General features: G+C 42.2%; 1 protein-coding gene across 2 annotated transcripts in view; it reads right to left on the reverse strand.

Moving 5' to 3' along the window:
• Nucleotides 1-18082, reverse strand: part of CILK1 (ciliogenesis associated kinase 1) — a 67306-nt gene that overhangs the window by 37440 nt on the left and 11784 nt on the right. For both annotated transcript variants that reach the window (XM_073626665.1, XM_073626664.1), the window contains exons 2-7: nt 17365-17597; nt 10632-10686; nt 6880-7001; nt 2894-2973; nt 1523-1655; nt 264-435 (exon numbers count right to left, since the gene is read on the reverse strand). In XM_073626665.1, the coding sequence (XP_073482766.1) occupies nt 264-435; nt 1523-1655; nt 2894-2973; nt 6880-7001; nt 10632-10686; nt 17365-17465 (663 nt within the window). In that variant the 5' untranslated portion in view covers nt 17466-17597. The remainder of the gene's footprint in view (nt 1-263; nt 436-1522; nt 1656-2893; nt 2974-6879; nt 7002-10631; nt 10687-17364; nt 17598-18082) is intronic.

Raw genomic sequence — 18082 nt, forward strand, 5'->3', positions numbered from 1 at the left:
CCACGCAATTGTCCTTCAAATTATGACAGCGCTGAAAGCTGAAAATTGGCCTGGGCGGGAAGGTGTCTAAGTGCCTGGTATTGAATTGTTTAATGAACATTAATTTTGTTTAAACTGTTATGGGTAAAGTTCCACTTTAAAGTAAAACTAGAACAATGCTTAAGCCATAAACCACAGGAGGTTTTTAGTTCTTACATAGTAAATATTTAAAACGTACATAGCTGAAGTTAGTGACCTACAGGAATACATAAACCATGTCATACCTTTTTAGGTGTCCCAAGAACCTGGCAAATCTTGAATATTGTATCTATCTCACTGGAGCCTGGGAAGAGAGGTCGTAGAGTATAAACTTCAGCCATGATGCAGCCAACAGCCCAAACATCAATGGGAGAGTTATAATTTGTAGATCTAAGTAGCACTTCAGGAGCTCGGTACCTGTAAACATAGCACAACAGCATCATCAATGTTGCACTTTATATTTATACGGTGTACATAACTCCCAATTGTCCCGTAATGGGCATTGACAGTTTCATTTCACTGAAATCCCTGCATCCTACAGATCCAGGCTAACCCCCTGCCCCGATCTGACTCTGATCCCCCTGCAGTGCAGCTTGGCTTCTCCTCCTCTCCCCCTGCCAGCTGCATTGCAGGGGGATCTATAGTGTCTTCACCCAGTGCCCCCTCTGCTATAATTTTCGATGCTCTTTGCGCCTCCCCTGCTGCTCCGATCCCCCTATGTGCCCCCTGCTACATCCCTCAGCACGGCTGGCTGTAGCTGCTGTGGGGCACAGGACAATCAGTTTCAGGATGGAGAGCAGGGGGGCCGGTAAAAGTTTTATATATACCATCCCCTTACTTTCCTGAATGAACACAATAAGCGATTGGTACCGATTTTTCCTGTGTGCATTCATAACTGAAGCACAATAAACTGTTTACCATGCTTTAGTTAATGAATAGGAAGCTGCCCAGCACAGAACGATTCCCATTCACTCACTGTGCAATGCAGAGAAAAGAAACTAAGGAATCTCAGTCCTTAGTCCCTTTCTCATTCTCAAAAGTAAGACATCAGGTGTCCGTTTAGACCCTTTACATTTCCCCAAAGCCCCCCAACAGGGCTGTTAAAAATGTAAAATAAAATTTAAAAAAAAACAAAAAACCCATACCTCTAAAACCCCCCAGAAAAAAAACAAAACAAAAACCCTTAAACCCCACACTAGCATGTCACAATCATGTACATTGCGCGCAGTTGCAGGGCACTTGCAGATCAGCACCATTCACTTTAATAAGTCGACAGGGTGTGAAGCGAACCATCACTGTCCAGCATCTGAATACCCCCAGGTGCTACCTCTGCAGCTAAAGGGGATATCGGTTAAGGCACCCAGGGGGGTGCCAAATTGCCACTTCCTAGCCATAAATTTAACCACACCCACTTTTTGCTATATTCCCTGAAGTGTCCCTCATTCATAAATTTCAAACGTTTGGAGGTATGTACTAGCAGAGGTGAAGACTAAACTGGACTTACCATCTAGTTGACACATAATCGGTATAAGGGGGTCTTGATCTTGTCTCTCGTGCTAGTCCAAAGTCTGCTATTTTAATAAGCTCTGGACCCATGCAAAGGAGGTTTTCAGGTTTTAGGTCTCTGTGAAAGAACCCTGTAAACAATATTATTATTATGGGGTGTAATTATAAGTATGCCTATGCTGTGTGTGAGAAATAAGTTATTAAAATGACAACTTTGTGATTAAAAAAAAAAATGTATTTAATTTCTTCATTTTCCAAAAAATTGTGAGGAAAAAAAAAGGAAGAAGAAGAAAGAAGAAAGAAGAAAGAAGAAAGAAGAAAGAAGAAGTACAACTCCCTATGGATTCTTACTAAATACAATGGGCTGTCAGCATTCTAGAAAAGGGTCATTTGTGGGGTATTTGTGCTGTCTTGACATTTTAGGGCCTCAAGAAATGAGAGGCAGTCAGGACATCAGGATTGATAATTTTTCAAATGATACAGAAATGTATATTATAAAATAATTATATATATATATATATATATATATATATATATATATATATATATATATATATACATATATATATATATACACACACACACACACACACACACACACACACACACCATAGTTTGAAAACTATACTTTTCACACAGACTAATATATATGGATTTGGGCTATTTTTACTCTATTTTTACTAAAGAAATGTATTTATGAAGAAAGATGATTTATTTGCAAAATTTTATAACAGAAACCGAAATATTTTCAGCATTTTTTCATTCATACAGCACAAAATAAAATAAAAACTCAGTGGTGAATAAACAACGCCAAAAGAAACCTCTATCTGTCACAGAAAAATGCAAAAAATTTCATTTGGTTACAGGGTTAAATGAGTAATTGTCATTCAAAGCGTGACAGTACTTAAAAAGGAAAAATGGCCTGGACTTGACGGAGGTGAAAGTGCCAAGACTTAAAGTAGATAATATACTGTAAGTAAATTATGTATTGCTTCTTTTGGGAACTGTAAGAGGTTAGAAGCCTAGCATATATAGTGTAAGCAAGGTTCTCCGACGTCAGGAATTATGGTGATTAGGGTACTCATACACATGAACAATTTTGGCACAATGTTGTAGCAATCAAGATTACCAGTTTATTATTAAATATACAATTAGGTCTAAATCTTGCACATGTTCCTTTTATCCTCGGTCTCGTTTATATTTCAAATAAGTGAAGGAAAATGTATTCCTACAAGCATTGGAATGCAGTATCTTTGTAGTTTATGAATAAACCATTGTGAAACCCTGCCTAAAGAATGCATACCAAAGGCTTTTTTTTGGGCAGATCCAATATCAAATAAATATCGACTTTGCCGTTTAAAAATCTTACCGTATTTGTGTATAAAAGCAAGCCCTTGAAGTATCTGAAACATGATATTTCTGATAGTGGTTTCTGGAAACAGTTTATTCCTGTGGGGAAGCACAGAGAAATACCAAGTTACCAACACAGGCTTACTCGAGCTGCTTTAAGCTGCAGATCTCTTATTTTAGCCAAGACAAAAAGGGGAAAAAACACAAGATAAAGTTTTAAGCTGGCCACAGACCATTTTTATGTTCAGTCTGATTCCTCCATCCACCTAATCGAGGTTATATACCGTATATACTGAAGTATAAGCCGAGTTTTTCAGCACATTTTTTAGGCTGAAACCCCCCCCCCCCCGGCTTATACAAGAGTGAGGGTACCCATCTGCAGCCGTACCTCTGATAACTAAAACAGCGAGTGTCTCCTGCTGTGTCATGCAGTCTGTGCAGCCGTCCATTGTAACAAAGCCCCCCTCCTTCTGTTCCGTCTATTACAGACGAGGAGGAGGCGGGGCTTTGTTACAATGGACGGCTGCACAGACTGCATGAGACAGCGGGAGACACTCGCTGTTTTAGTTATCACAGGTACAGCTGCAGATGGTCACAGTGAGGCGGCAGATGGTCACAGTGAGGCGGCAGATGGTCACTGTTTACACAGTAGCTGCTGCATTTCCCACCCTAGGCTTATACTCGAGTCAGTTTTTTGTGGTAAAATTAGGTGCCTCGGCTTATATTTGGGTTGGCCTATAATCGAGTATATACGGTAATTACAAAGTTAGTGAGCTTGAAAAAAACAAACCCCAATAAACATGATCCAAGTCACTCCAATAGGGATAAAATCCTTCCTGATCCCCCAAAAGGCAATCAGATATTCCCTGGATCAACTACCCCTGGTGTTATTACCTCTAAATATTAATATCCAGTTATATTATGTGCATTTAGGAATGTATCCAGTCTTTTTTAAAACAAGATATATAAATCTCCCCCACCCTCCCCACTGGGGCATTGTTGTGACAGTGGGACCCCCTGCTGTCAGAATACATTGATTAGCAGCTGAATTGATCAGTGTACGGTATAAATGAAAGGTTTATTATGGGATACTCATTCATTTAAACTGACACTAAACTCTGGTTTAAAAATTATATTCTATTCAAGTATGTACTCTTAACTCGGAATACAAAAAAATACTCTACCTACTATTGTTCTCAGCTTCCTCCAAATTATTTTTTTTTCTGCTGTGACCCAGCTTGCTCTCTTTCTAAATTCTCAAGATGGACTAGGAACTATGGGATGTGTAGTGTGCATAGAGCAGTGCACATTGTGATATTAATGCAGACTGGGTACCCCAAAAGGCAGTGTGAGAGGACCAAGGCAGCCATGTTCTTCAGAATTCATAGGTCAGCCATGGCATTTGTAAAATAAGAGACAGAGCAGCTGTGACCCCCCTTTTTCAGAAGCTAAAATTCCAAGAGTGCTACATAGTCATGTAACTCAAGTAAACAGTTTGCTAAGGTTCTGGACAGTTGAAGGACTTCAGAATAGCATTAACTATTCTGCTGACCATTACTTATCAGATAACTAATAAACAGGGAGCTGGAGCTGTAAATATCTAATCGAGGCATTTACAGGCAGTCTGGCATGGAAAACTTCACTCTGTCAGGGTTTGCTTATCATCTCCATGTCTGTTAACAATAAACATCTACACAGATTTTCAGCATGTCCCACTGAGTGAATTGGGATTAGCCATCACAAACCCCCTTAATAGACATTAATACAATATACACCTCCATCCCACTCTAATAGCCCTCATAAAAAACTTTATGTGTCTATGTTTAAAGTGGTTTTAAACCTGAAAAAAAAAAACAAAAAAAAAACAAAAAAAAAAACAAACAAAAAAAAAAAAACCACCACATACCCTGTAAGACAAAGGAATAACGAGCTAGTATGCATCTCTCACTAGCTCATTATGAAATACTTACCTTAGCTCGACGCTGTGACCAGCAAAAAGGCTCCCAGAGTCATTTCTGGGTTTGCGGGCTCCAGCGCTGTGATTGGCCGGAGCCGCAATTATGTCACTCCCGCACGTCACGGCTGGTAACAAAATGTCAAGAGCGAGCCGTTTTTTCAGTGCGCATGTGCCGATGACATATATATGGTAAATATCTCCTAAACAGTGCACATTTAGAAGATATTTACAGTACCTACAGGCAAGCCTTATTATAGGCTTACCTGTAGGTACAAGTGGTGTATCTAGGTTTACAACCACTTTAAGCAATTTGGAAAATAAGTAGATAATAAGAACAGACTAACTATTATTAGCCGTCTTAAATGGTTTCGCTGGAGTGATTAGCAAATACACATTGCTGTCTATCTTTTCTTGCAGAGACAAAACTCCAATGTATTACTGAAATAATAACAGTACAGCCAGAGTAAGGACATATTTACCTGCATCAGTTAATTAGCCTCATTTTAAGCCCAAACATCGCTATCCTAGGAGTATCAGAAACAGATTAGGCCCATCAACTCTCCTAGTTGAAATAGCCATCTGACCCCGATCATAACAAGGTAAATTCATGCTGGGCAATAATATAAAAGTTATCAGGCTGTAACCTGTAGGCATTTAAAGATATTAATACCTATAGAAAACTGTGTCTCTTGGAGGGCAACTGCATGGTCTTAAACCTGTGACATCCCATCGGCCATCTCTCAGACCTCTTGATTGGCCAAATCCTTTCTGTCCACACCCTCCTCAATGACCAGAAAAGAGGGACTGCATTAGCAGTCTGGAGCTCTCCTTTTACCATCAAAAAAAGCAATATCAGTCAAGATTCATCTAATTCTCATTGCCTGGACTCTGCTGAACGCACAGAACCAGGACATTGTTCAGTATTTTCACCCTTAATTCCTTTTTATTTCAGTTGTGTTATTGTCTCATTATTTATAATACCACTAGTAGGAAAATATTTTGTTTGCACTGTTATCTTTTCTATTATTAAACAATATTTTAAAAAGTGTTATTATTGTCTCTAACGCAGAACTTAAATAAACCCTGTCTCTTTGAAGAGCCCTACAGTGTGTATTACAGACATTTATTTAAAGTCATAATGGTTATTGCCAATATTGTGAATGTTTGATATTTTACAATAAAAATATCTGGTAGCAGAATAAAGAGTTAACTGCGTAGTTAATAAAACCCAGAAATAATTGTTCTCAGTTGCAGGCATTTAGGATTGTTGTCCATGAGCTGGGGAAACTTTGTGCAGGGTGAGGCGGAGAGTGCTATCATTGCGTATCAGTGACGGTGCGGTGCGAATTTGACCAGCCATTTGTCACAAGTTGGTGAAGGTGGCCAGGGTTTGACGCTGAGTTCATCACACACACACTTGCAACTCATGTGCACTGCTGATTTCAAATAAAAGGGAGGGGGAAAAGGAGAGGTTTGAGAGCTCATGGACGCAAGAAACCATTCATGGAAAACAGATTACAGGGCCATTAAAGTGATATTAAAGCCTTTTTATTACATTAAAAAAAAGAGGTTATAGTTGCCTGCTCTGTGCAATAGTATTGCATAGAGCAGTCCCTTACCTCCTCTTCTGAAGTCCCCCGCTGACGCAGTTTGCTCCTTCTTCCTGCAGGTATCCACATAGCAAGTTGTGTACTATGGGGGCACCAGTGCGGGCATGCTCCCAAGCTGGGCTGTTTGCGTCCATAGACACACACACACAGTGAGGTTCGTCCATGCCCCCTGCTCCCTCCTCACAAGATTTAATTGACAGCAGTGGGAGCCAATGGCTTCCGCCTGTGTCTCCTGTGAGACCAGGAAGTGAAGGGAGAAAATCTGCAGGCTGGACATCACTGGATCCCTGACAAGTCTCATGTAAGTGTTTGTATTCTACCACAAAACAGCTTTAAGCTTATCACATTCATTTAATGTGTATTGATTGTAGGAAAAACATTAGCCTAGGCTTTCAAGTGTCTAAAGAACAGGCTGTATCAGGTTACTGAAGCACATACCGGTCTTTCATTAGCTGGTACAGATTTTCCTTCATGTATTCAAATACAAAGTACAGTTGATCATTTTCTCGGATAACTTCCTTAAGTTTAATAACATTTGGATGATTAAGCTTCCTCAGTGACTAGAAAAAAAAAAAAAAATAGGCATATAAATCTTTCACAGTTATTACCATAAGTTGCATAGTATGCCTGCAAACATAACCATGTAAAAAGAAGTAAAGGAGGGATCAAACATTCAATCACAACCTTTGTATATTTACTGCAATCTTTTTTTTAGAGCAATAGGTTTATATTAACCTACATTTTTTTCCCCATCTTGAAAATGCCCTACATATTACTGACCCCTGTACACTGCCCTACATATTACTGACCCCTGTACACTGCCCTACATATTACTGACCCCTGTACACTGCCCTACATATTAATGACCCTTGTACACTGCCCTACAGATTACTGACCCCCGTACACTGCCCTACATATTTCTGACCCCCGTACACTGCCCTACATATTTCTGACCCCCGTACACTGCCCTACAGATTACTGACCCCCGTACACTGCCCTACAGATTACTGACCCCCGTACACTGCCCTACAGATTACTGACCCCTGTACATTGCCCTACATATTACTGACCCCTGTACATTGCCCTACATATTACTGACTCCTGTACACTGCCCTACATATTAATGACCCCCGTACACTGCCCTACAGATTACTGACCCCCGTACACTGCCCTACAGATTACTGACCCCCGTACACTGCCCTACAGATTACTGACCCCTGTACATTGCCCTACATATTACTGACCCCTGTACATTGCCCTACATATTACTGACTCCTGTACACTGCCCTACATATTAATGACCCTTGTACACTGCCCTACAGATTACTGCCCCCCGTACACTGCCCTACAGATTACTGCCCCCCGTACACTGCCCTACAGATTACTGACCCCCGTACACTGCCCTACAGATTACTGACCCCCGTACACTGCCCTACAGATTACTGACCCCCGTACACTGCCCTACAGATTACTGACCCCCGTACACTGCCCTACAGATTACTGACCCCCGTACACTGCCCTACAGATTACTGACCCCCGTACACTGCCCTACAGATTACTGACCCCCGTACACTGCCCTACAGATTACTGACCCCCGTACACTGCCCTACAGATTACTGACCCCCGTACACTGCCCTACAGATTACTGACCCCCGTACACTGCCCTACAGATTACTGACCCCTGTACACTGCCCTACATATTACTGACCCCTGTACATTGCCCTACATATTACTGACTCCTGTACACTGCCCTACATATTAATGACCCTTGTACACTGCCCTACATATTTCTGACCCCCGTACACTGCCCTACAGATTACTGACCCCCGTACACTGCCCTACAGATTACTGACCCCCGTACACTGCCCTACAGATTACTGACCCCCGTACACTGCCCTACAGATTACTGACCCCCGTACACTGCCCTACAGATTACTGACCCCCGTACACTGCCCTACAGATTACTGACCCCCGTACACTGCCCTACAGATTACTGACCCCCGTACACTGCCCTACAGATTACTGACCCCCGTACACTGCCCTACAGATTACTGACCCCCGTACACTGCCCTACAGATTACTGACCCCCGTACACTGCCCTACAGATTACTGACCCCTGTACACTGCCCTACAGATTACTGACCCCCGTACACTGCCCTACAGATTACTGACCCCTGTACACTGCCCTACATATTACTGACCCCTGTACATTGCCCTACATATTACTGACTCCTGTACACTGCCCTACATATTAATGACCCTTGTACACTGCCCTACATATTTCTGACCCCCGTACACTGCCCTACAGATTACTGACCCCCGTACACTGCCCTACAGATTACTGACCCCCGTACACTGCCCTACAGATTACTGACCCCTGTACATTGCCCTACATATTATTGACCCCTGTACATTGCCCTACATATTACTGACTCCTGTACACTGCCCTACATATTAATGACCCTTGTACACTGCCCTACAGATTACTGCCCCCCGTACACTGCCCTACAGATTACTGACCCCCGTACACTGCCCTACAGATTACTGACCCCCGTACACTGCCCTACAGATTACTGACCCCCGTACACTGCCCTACAGATTACTGACCCCCGTACACTGCCCTACAGATTACTGACCCCCGTACACTGCCCTACAGATTACTGACCCCCGTACACTGCCCTACAGATTACTGACCCCTGTACATTGCCCTACATATTACTGACCCCTGTACATTGCCCTACATATTACTGACTCCTGTACACTGCCCTACATATTAATGACCCTTGTACACTGCCCTACAGATTACTGCCCCCCGTACACTGCCCTACAGATTACTGACCCCCGTACACTGCCCTACAGATTACTGACCCCCGTACACTGCCCTACAGATTACTGACCCCCGTACACTGCCCTACAGATTACTGACCCCCGTACACTGCCCTACAGATTACTGACCCCCGTACACTGCCCTACAGATTACTGACCCCCGTACACTGCCCTACAGATTACTGACCCCTGTACATTGCCCTACATATTACTGACCCCTGTACATTGCCCTACATATTACTGACTCCTGTACACTGCCCTACATATTAATGACCCTTGTACACTGCCCTACAGATTACTGCCCCCCGTACACTGCCCTACAGATTACTGACCCCCGTACACTGCCCTACAGATTACTGACCCCCGTACACTGCCCTACAGATTACTGACCCCCGTACACTGCCCTACAGATTACTGACCCCCGTACACTGCCCTACAGATTACTGACCCCCGTACACTGCCCTACAGATTACTGACCCCCGTACACTGCCCTACAGATTACTGACCCCCGTACACTGCCCTACAGATTACTGACCCCCGTACACTGCCCTACAGATTACTGACCCCCGTACACTGCCCTACAGATTACTGACCCCCGTACACTGCCCTACAGATTACTGACCCCCGTACACTGCCCTACAGATTACTGACCCCCATACACTGCCCTACAGATTACTGACCCCTGTACCTTGCCCTACAGATTACTGACCCCCATACACTGCCCTACAGATTACTGACCCCCATACACTGCCCTACAGATTACTGACCCCTGTACCTTGCCCTACAGATTACTGACCCCTGTACCTTGCCCTACAGATTACTGACCCCTGTACATTGCCCTACAGATTACTGACCCCTGTACATTGCCCTACAGATTACTGACCCCTGTACACTGCCCTACATATTACTGACCCCTGTACATTGCCCTACATATTACTGACCCCTGTACACTGCCCTACATACCACTTACACTGACCAGAACTCAACCCAGCCTGTTGGACCAGAAATCAGACCAAACAGCCAGGCCTGAAACTAGTCTAGCAAGTAAGCCTGTGGTACAAGTCGTTCTGCCTTCAGGATGAACTCCTGCATCAGACCAAATACTCTCCAGACATGGAAAAAAAAAATTGTGAACGCAAGTGCCAAAATTATTTTTTTTTTTTAAGCTTACTTTTAAGGTAGGCAAAGTTTATACTTTTATAGTGACATTTGTTTTACTATATTTTCTTCATTCTTCCCTGCTTTTTGTTGGGGCCTTGCTAGTTCATTTGTTTTTCTTAGCACTCTAATGATCTTTGATCTCTACTTTATTGTTCAGGTTGATTTTCACCACTCAAATTTCATCTACTCCAGAGGAAGCTTACCTTTAGCTCACGAAGATTCATGCATTCTTCCCAGGAGTAAAATTTCCTTTTCATTCTGTTAAAGGAAAGAACGTAACAAAATGTATAAATACTGTATATAATATAGTAGGAAGTGATTGTAAATCCTTACCTTGTAAAACAACCCCTTTCACCTTAAAATATAAATCAAAAATGGAACACATTTGTATATGAATATAAAAAAAAAAAAAAAAAAAAAACATTATAATCACATACTCTCTGTTCTCAGCTGCATAGGAATTCAAGTGTTGAGATTAAAGCGGACGTTCAGTAATTTTTTCATCTTTCCATCTATTAAATCTTCTGCCCTTGTTGTTTTAATTTTGGATAGTAAAACATTTTTTTTTCTGCTAGTAAATACCTTATACAGCCCACTTCCTGTTTGTCTGGTAAAAATCCTAGGGGTATGACATCATGCACAGCTCTCTCACTCATTAGAGTTGGCCAGGAAGGGAGGAGAGATGAGTCATAAGAGGGCCGATGAAAGCTGCAGAGCTGGAGGTGTGCCTCTGTGTAAATTCAGGAAGTGAATAGGCAGCAGATTCAACTGCCCACTGTTAAAATCGATGCAGCCAGACTCAGTGGAGGGAGATTTCTGCAGCATATTTGGCAAGTACAGAATCACAGAATATATAAAATAATATGCAAAGTGGTTGGAGGGAAGCTTCAGAATGGCAAAGATGTTTTTATTACAAATGATGTTAGCAGACTGCAGTTCCTCATTAATACAACCAGCCTTCTATTATTGTAGCAACAACACCTATAGTACACCTGCTTTTACACGCACATGAACTTTAATGGCATCCCAGTCTTAGTCCGTAGGGTTCAATATTGAGTTGGCCCACCCTTTGCAGCTATAACAGCTTCAACTCTTCTACTCTTCTGGGAAGGCTGTCCACAAGGTTTAGGAGTGTGTCTATGGGAATGTTTGACCATTCTTCCAGAAGTTCATTTGTGGGGTCAGGCACTGATGTTGGACGAGAAGGCCTGGCGTGCAGTCTCCAATCAGCTTCCAGGTTTTTTGGCAAAGCTTAATTGAACACGCTAAAGTTAGAAGCTGATGATTGATTTCTATGCAGAGCCCCACCAAATTCTGCACTCTTCAGTTTTAGTAAATTAACTCCATAGTACTCCCCAGTATTTTGTATTATTTATATAATGTCCCCTGTATTTACAGGGCATGTACAACTGCAGCTTTTCAGGGCATGACAACTATTTCAGGAAAGAAATATGGAAGAGTAAACACTCTGCTTCTGTAGTTGAGTTTTATCTGGTAACAAGATATAGCACGCAATCAGTGCAGAGGTTCCAGGTGAAGACTGAGGTGATAATGCAGCAGATTATCTGTGTTAGGGCTTAAACAAAGTACACACGGCCAAAATTGGCTGGTATCTGCCGGTTCAACAAGAACCAACATTCAGTCAGTGTCTACAGCTGTCCTGTAAGACCAGACCTATATGGAAAACCAGCATCCGATCAGCAATGGCTGAGAACGCTGATCAGTGTGTTCCCCTTCAGAACACAAGGGGGCAGCGTGGGAGATCACCACACTCTAACATTGTGAATGGTACAGACCTATTTCTCAAACAATTATTGAATCATATTACAGAGAGTACAGGAACATTATCGCTAAGGAGTTATCTGAAAGTTTAATTGATAAACAGACTTGGTCTTATCTCAATACTCAGGGACCAATAGTTCCGACTTTCTATGCCCTACCAAAAGGTCCACAAATCTTAACAAATCCCCCTGGTGGGCCCATTATCTCAGGATGTGGGTGCTTGACGGAAAATGCTAGCAGTTTAATAGACACTTACTTGAGCTCCCATGTTAAATCTTTGTTTTCATTTGTTCAAGACACAATTGATCTCATCAAACTGATTGAAGGTATTACAGTTCCCAAAAATGCATGGCTTGTAACTATAGATGTGGAGAGTCTATACAATACTATTCCACATGAACTTGGACTCAGAGTTGTGGCAGAACATTTGAGTGAATGCGGCCACATTGCTGATAAGTATAACACATTCATATTGGATTTGTTAAAATTTATCCTTACTAGAAATGTGTTTGGCTCCTCCCACTACCTCCAGGTGCAGGGGGTTGCGATGGGGACTCGATGTGCCCCATCGTATGCCAACCTGTACCTGTGGGGGTGGGAGAGAGACTTATTCGCAAGAGAGAGTAGGGCTGGGAAAAAAAATCGATTCAAAATTTAAGTAAATCGATTTTTTTAGATTTTTTTTTTTCACCGCGCTGGTCCCGAGGCGCTGCGGGCATGAGTTTTTAGACGAGGCCGCGGCTTCGGCCTAGTCCGCGGTTACGGCCGGACGCCGCGGACTAGGCCGAAGCCACGGCCTCGCCTAAAAACTCATGCCCGCAGCGCCTCCGGACCGGCGCTGACACCACGCCGGGCTTGAAGAGCTGCGGGCAAGGAGTTTTTAGGTGAGGCCATGGCTTCGGCCTAGTCCGTGAGGCCGGATGCCACGGACTAGGCCGAAGCCGTAGCCTCGCCTAAAAGTTCATGCCCGCAGCGCCTCAGGACCGGTGCGGTTTCCAAAAAAAAACAAAAAAAAAAAAAAAAAAAAACTCGATTCGAATTGTGAATCGAGTTTTTTTTAAGAGAATCTCCCAGCCCTACAAGAGAGGATATAAAAAAATACTTGGATTATGTGATGACTTTCCATCGATATATAGATGACATACTGATGATATGGACAGGCTCCCAGCAAGAATTGATGGACTTTATGACCATCATTGGCAACAATACCTACAATCTCAAGTTTACCATGTCATTTGACAAAAAATCTGTTAACTTCCTCGATATTCAGATTTTTGTGGAACCTGATGGATCCTTGGGTACTACCCTATATAGGAAACCATCAGCAACCAATGCAGTTTTACATGCATCAAGTTCCCATCCCAAATCTTTGATCAATAGTATTCCCTACAGTCAATATCTAAGACTGCGACGCAACTGCAGCCGGGATAGTGACTTTCTAAATGAAGCAAATCTCCTATATGATCGTTTACGTGAGAGAGGCTACACCCACAGTAGTCTTAAGAAACCACTCAATAGGACAAAAATTCAGGCTAGAAACACTTTGATCCATAAAAAAAAAAAAAAAAAAAGACTAGAGACAATTCTCAATCTGTTAGAATTATTACCTCATATACTAAGCAGCACAAACAAGTAAGACGGATCATTGAAAAGTATTGGCCACTTTTATTAGCAGACCCGATCGCCAACAAATATGTTGAAAAACAACCTCAGATCACATCTCAAGGATCGTCTCACTCATAGCCATTATCACAATCCCTTGCCACTTAGTCAACACCCAGGCACGTTTTTCCTGTGGAAAATTCGATAAATGCCGCTTCCTACCAAACAATAATGCAGTGAGACTACCCAATGGACGAGTCCACTCAATCAAATATAGAGTAACATGTCAGTCTGTAGGTATCGTCTAGCTCATGCAATGTACATGCAATTGCTTTTATATTGGGAAAACAAAACGTCCGTTTCACAAGAGAATCAATGATCACATTTCCCTTATTAAGAAACGAAAAATGGAGACACCAATTAGCTGCCATGTCGGACTATTCCATGGATTTAGTTTAAATACGATTACATTAAGAGCTCTTGAACATATTCCCCCTGATGGTAGAGGGGGGAGTAATGATCAAAAGCTTTTGCAACTGGAATCACGATGGATCTACCTATTAAAGGCCACAGTTTATCCAGGGTTAAATGAAATGCTCAGTTACAAACCCTTCCTATAGTATCTGTATCTCGGTATTTATTTTTCGCCTCCAATGCCTTCTGCTCTCTTCGCCTTTCCTTTCCCCACCACTTTTCCATCCCCTCCCCCCCCCTTCCTCTTTCTTTCCCTTCCCCCCTTTCGCCCCCCCCCTCCCCCTTTCCTTCCCATCTTTTTCCCCTTCCCTCTCCCCCCCCCCCTTCTTTTTTCCCCCTTTCCCCTCCCCCTCTTCGTCTTATAACGCTTTATTACATCTTATCTCTCTCCCGTTAATGCTCATCCCCTATTGGCCTGAAACAATTTGGCTATTATAATTACTATGTTATAAATATCCCAAACAATACTTTTTACTTATATCCTTTAAAAAATTGATTTACCTTCTTTATAATTTGTAGAACCATTAACTGTACATTATCACTCTACTTTCATTACACTCTATTTGTTGCTGTTATTATAAATAACATTACCTATAACCCTATTATATTGTTAAGTTCCCCATCTTTGAGTCACTTCATCATTGTTTTGTTAATGAATTTGTAAATGTATCTGCGTCCCCTGCCTGTTCAGAATAAATTAAGAGACAAAAGCTATTGGCTACTGCCCCGTTTATAGTACCGACGTACGTGTTTTACGTCACTGTGTTCAGAACGATCGGATTTTCCGACAACTTTGTGCGACCGTGTATATGCAAGACAAGTTTGAGCCAAGATCCGTCGGAAAAAATCCATGGATTTTGTTGTCGTAATGTCCGATCAATGTCCGAACGTGTGTACAGGGCATTAGGCTGGTCATACATAGAGCAAAGTTTGGTTGGCTTCTGATGAACCTACCAAAGTTTTCTCCATGTGTGACTCTGCCAGCACTCTATCGCCCGACATCCTTCGATTGAAAAATCAAAGGAGATAAGCCGAAAATTGTTGGCCGAAGAGCGCCTGCATCCAATTAAATGCAGGCACGGTTTGTCTTTTCTGACAACCAGTAGCAATGGCTGCCAGAATACAGTTGTCACAGTGAGAGATTTGTTCATCCATGCTGCTTAGCGTGGATGGAGAAATCTGTTAGATCTTTTTTGCTCAGGCTGCAGGTTGAACAATATAAAATCTAGGTGTGTATGGTCAGATTTCGTTTCAAAATATGGTTAATGTTAAGACAGTATTAAACTCAAAAGCAGACATTATATTGCAGCTTATCAATTCTTAGATGTAATGGCTTCATTAGTTTCATCTGTTAGGATTTCTTTCCTGTACTTTCATCCGGTGATCTGGCCAGGACGTCTGTTGTTCAACAGGACAAGCTGTTCTGCAGATGTTGCAGTTATAGGGTTGAGAGAAAACTATTTACTACTGACTGGGTGCTTACAATGGTCATCTTTAAATTTGCGTAAAATCTGTATTCTCAAAAGGAAAAAAAACCTGTTTGTTGTAACTGCCAATAAAGTATTAGCTGTTCAGCCTCAATGTGTTAGTGTATCTAAATCTGTTAGTACATCCAACACTCCCCTCCCCCCCAGACTGACGATGCTGTTGTCCAAAGATACCCCCTGTGCTCATTCATCCAGGAGTGGGAGCACGCTTAATACGGGAAGTGTAAATCACCAGGTGAAAACAAGAAACCAAAAAAAGAAACAATTGCAACCACCACATCAAATGATTAGTAAGCTGCAGTATTATTACATTTTTGATTTTGGGTTCAATACTGCTTTAACACTCACTAGCCCATTATGCTTTTACTTTGCAGGAACCAAAAGAGGAAGTAAAACCCATCAGGGTTTGCTTCCTCTTAAAGATCATGGACAAGATTCTCCCGTGTAGTTCTGGGCCGATTCCTCACCGTTCTCATGATCATTGAAACTCCACGAGGTGAGATCCTGCATGGAGCCTAAGACCGAGGGAGAATGACAGTTATTTTGTGTTTCTTCCATTTGCGAATAATCGCACCAACTCTTGTCACACTCTCACCAAGCTGCTTGGCGATGGTCTTGTAGCCCATTCCAGCCTTGTATAGGTCTACAATCTTGTCCCCAACATCCTTGAACAGCTCTTTGGTCTTGGCCATGGTGGAGAGATTGGAATCTGACTGATTGCTTCTGTGGACAGGTGTCTTTTATACAGGTAACAAACTGAGATTAGGAGCAATCCCTTTAAGGGTGTGCTCCTAATCTCAGCTCGTTTCCTGTATAGAAGACACCTGGGAGCCAGAAATCTTTCTGATTGATAGAGGATCAAATACTTATGTCACCCATGAAAATGTAAATCAATTTCTAACAACTTTTTAGAAATGCGTTTTTATGGATATTTTTGTTGTTATTCTGTATCACACTGTTAAAATAAACTTACCACTAAAAATATAGACTGATTATTTGTCAGTGTGCAAACGTACAAAATCAGCAAGGGATCAAATACTTTTTTTCCCCCTCACGGTACATGTATTACATGGTTATCGCAAGGCGAAATTTCAGTCAAAACCTAACTAAGCTTAAATCTACTCCCACCCCCATTCTAAGCCGACTCTATCTAGCCTGTAAAAGGAATGTGTGTATACTTACCTATTCTGAAGTCACTCTGATACGGTCACGTGATCTCACTCTTCAGCTGCGGCTTCAGTGAGGAGGTGATACAAGCAACAACGGCTGCAGATGACATCACCCATAGGCTTACTATGGGGCAGCCATTGTCAGCTGTCCCTCCTTTACACTGAAGCTAGCGCTGGAAGCCGGTCATGTGATCAGACCGGAGAGACTTCAAAATAGGCAAGTATAGACTTCTTTCCTTTTTCAGGGTAGATAGAATAGGCTTAAAATGGATGTGGGAGTAGATTTTAGCTTGGTTAGGTTTTGACCGGAATTACGCCGAGTACTGACAAAAGTTACTGCTAAATAATAGACCCATAACAGAAATTTAAAAATTGCTCTGGTCCACACCAGTACTATACCAAACCGGTGTAGAGGTACTCACTTTTTAATAGCAACCAGTTCTCCAGACTCTGTGCTTCGTGCAAGAAGAACTGAGCCATATGTGCCATCTCCAAGCTGTTTGATAGTTGTATAACGGTTCATGATGGCAGGTGAGAGGTTGCAGGGACATTGCAATAGTAAGAGGAAATCCCACTATCAGTACGATGAATCTTCTAAGCACAGTCAAACTGGAAGTTGCCAGGGAGGCTACAGGCAGTCAGATGTAGTCATATTCTGAGAATAAAAACAAAACAAAAAACACCTTGTTAAAACACAGAACAAGATCCAGGGGCTTATAAAATAACACCTTACCAAAACAGCGGCATGCAATTTGGACCAATCAGAAAAATGCTTTTACTTATTACTGAGCTTCTGGTTGTTGTGACTTAATGCTGAATGTGCAATACCCAAAATGGAACCACAGAAATATACTAGATTCTGCACACAGTCATCAAATCCACTGTGAAGGTCCTATTGGACGAAACGTTAGGGTGGAGCTGCTGGTGCTGACGTCATGCCACTGTGCAATCCTGGGCTGGCAGCAGCTTTCTATGCAAGTCATTTGCTGTTTTTATACAGGCTTTTAAGTTATAACGAATTCACATTAATTACTACACTATTAGAGAGGTGCATTCTGATGCAGTTATTGGGTGAAGTTTTTAAACCAGCTGTGGATGTCTGACTTAAAGTCACAGGCGCATATGCTGTTGTAATGGCAG

Source organism: Aquarana catesbeiana, linkage group LG04 (genome assembly GCF_042186555.1).
Source record: "Aquarana catesbeiana isolate 2022-GZ linkage group LG04, ASM4218655v1, whole genome shotgun sequence".
In the NCBI taxonomy this organism is placed as follows: Eukaryota; Metazoa; Chordata; class Amphibia; order Anura; family Ranidae; genus Aquarana; species Aquarana catesbeiana.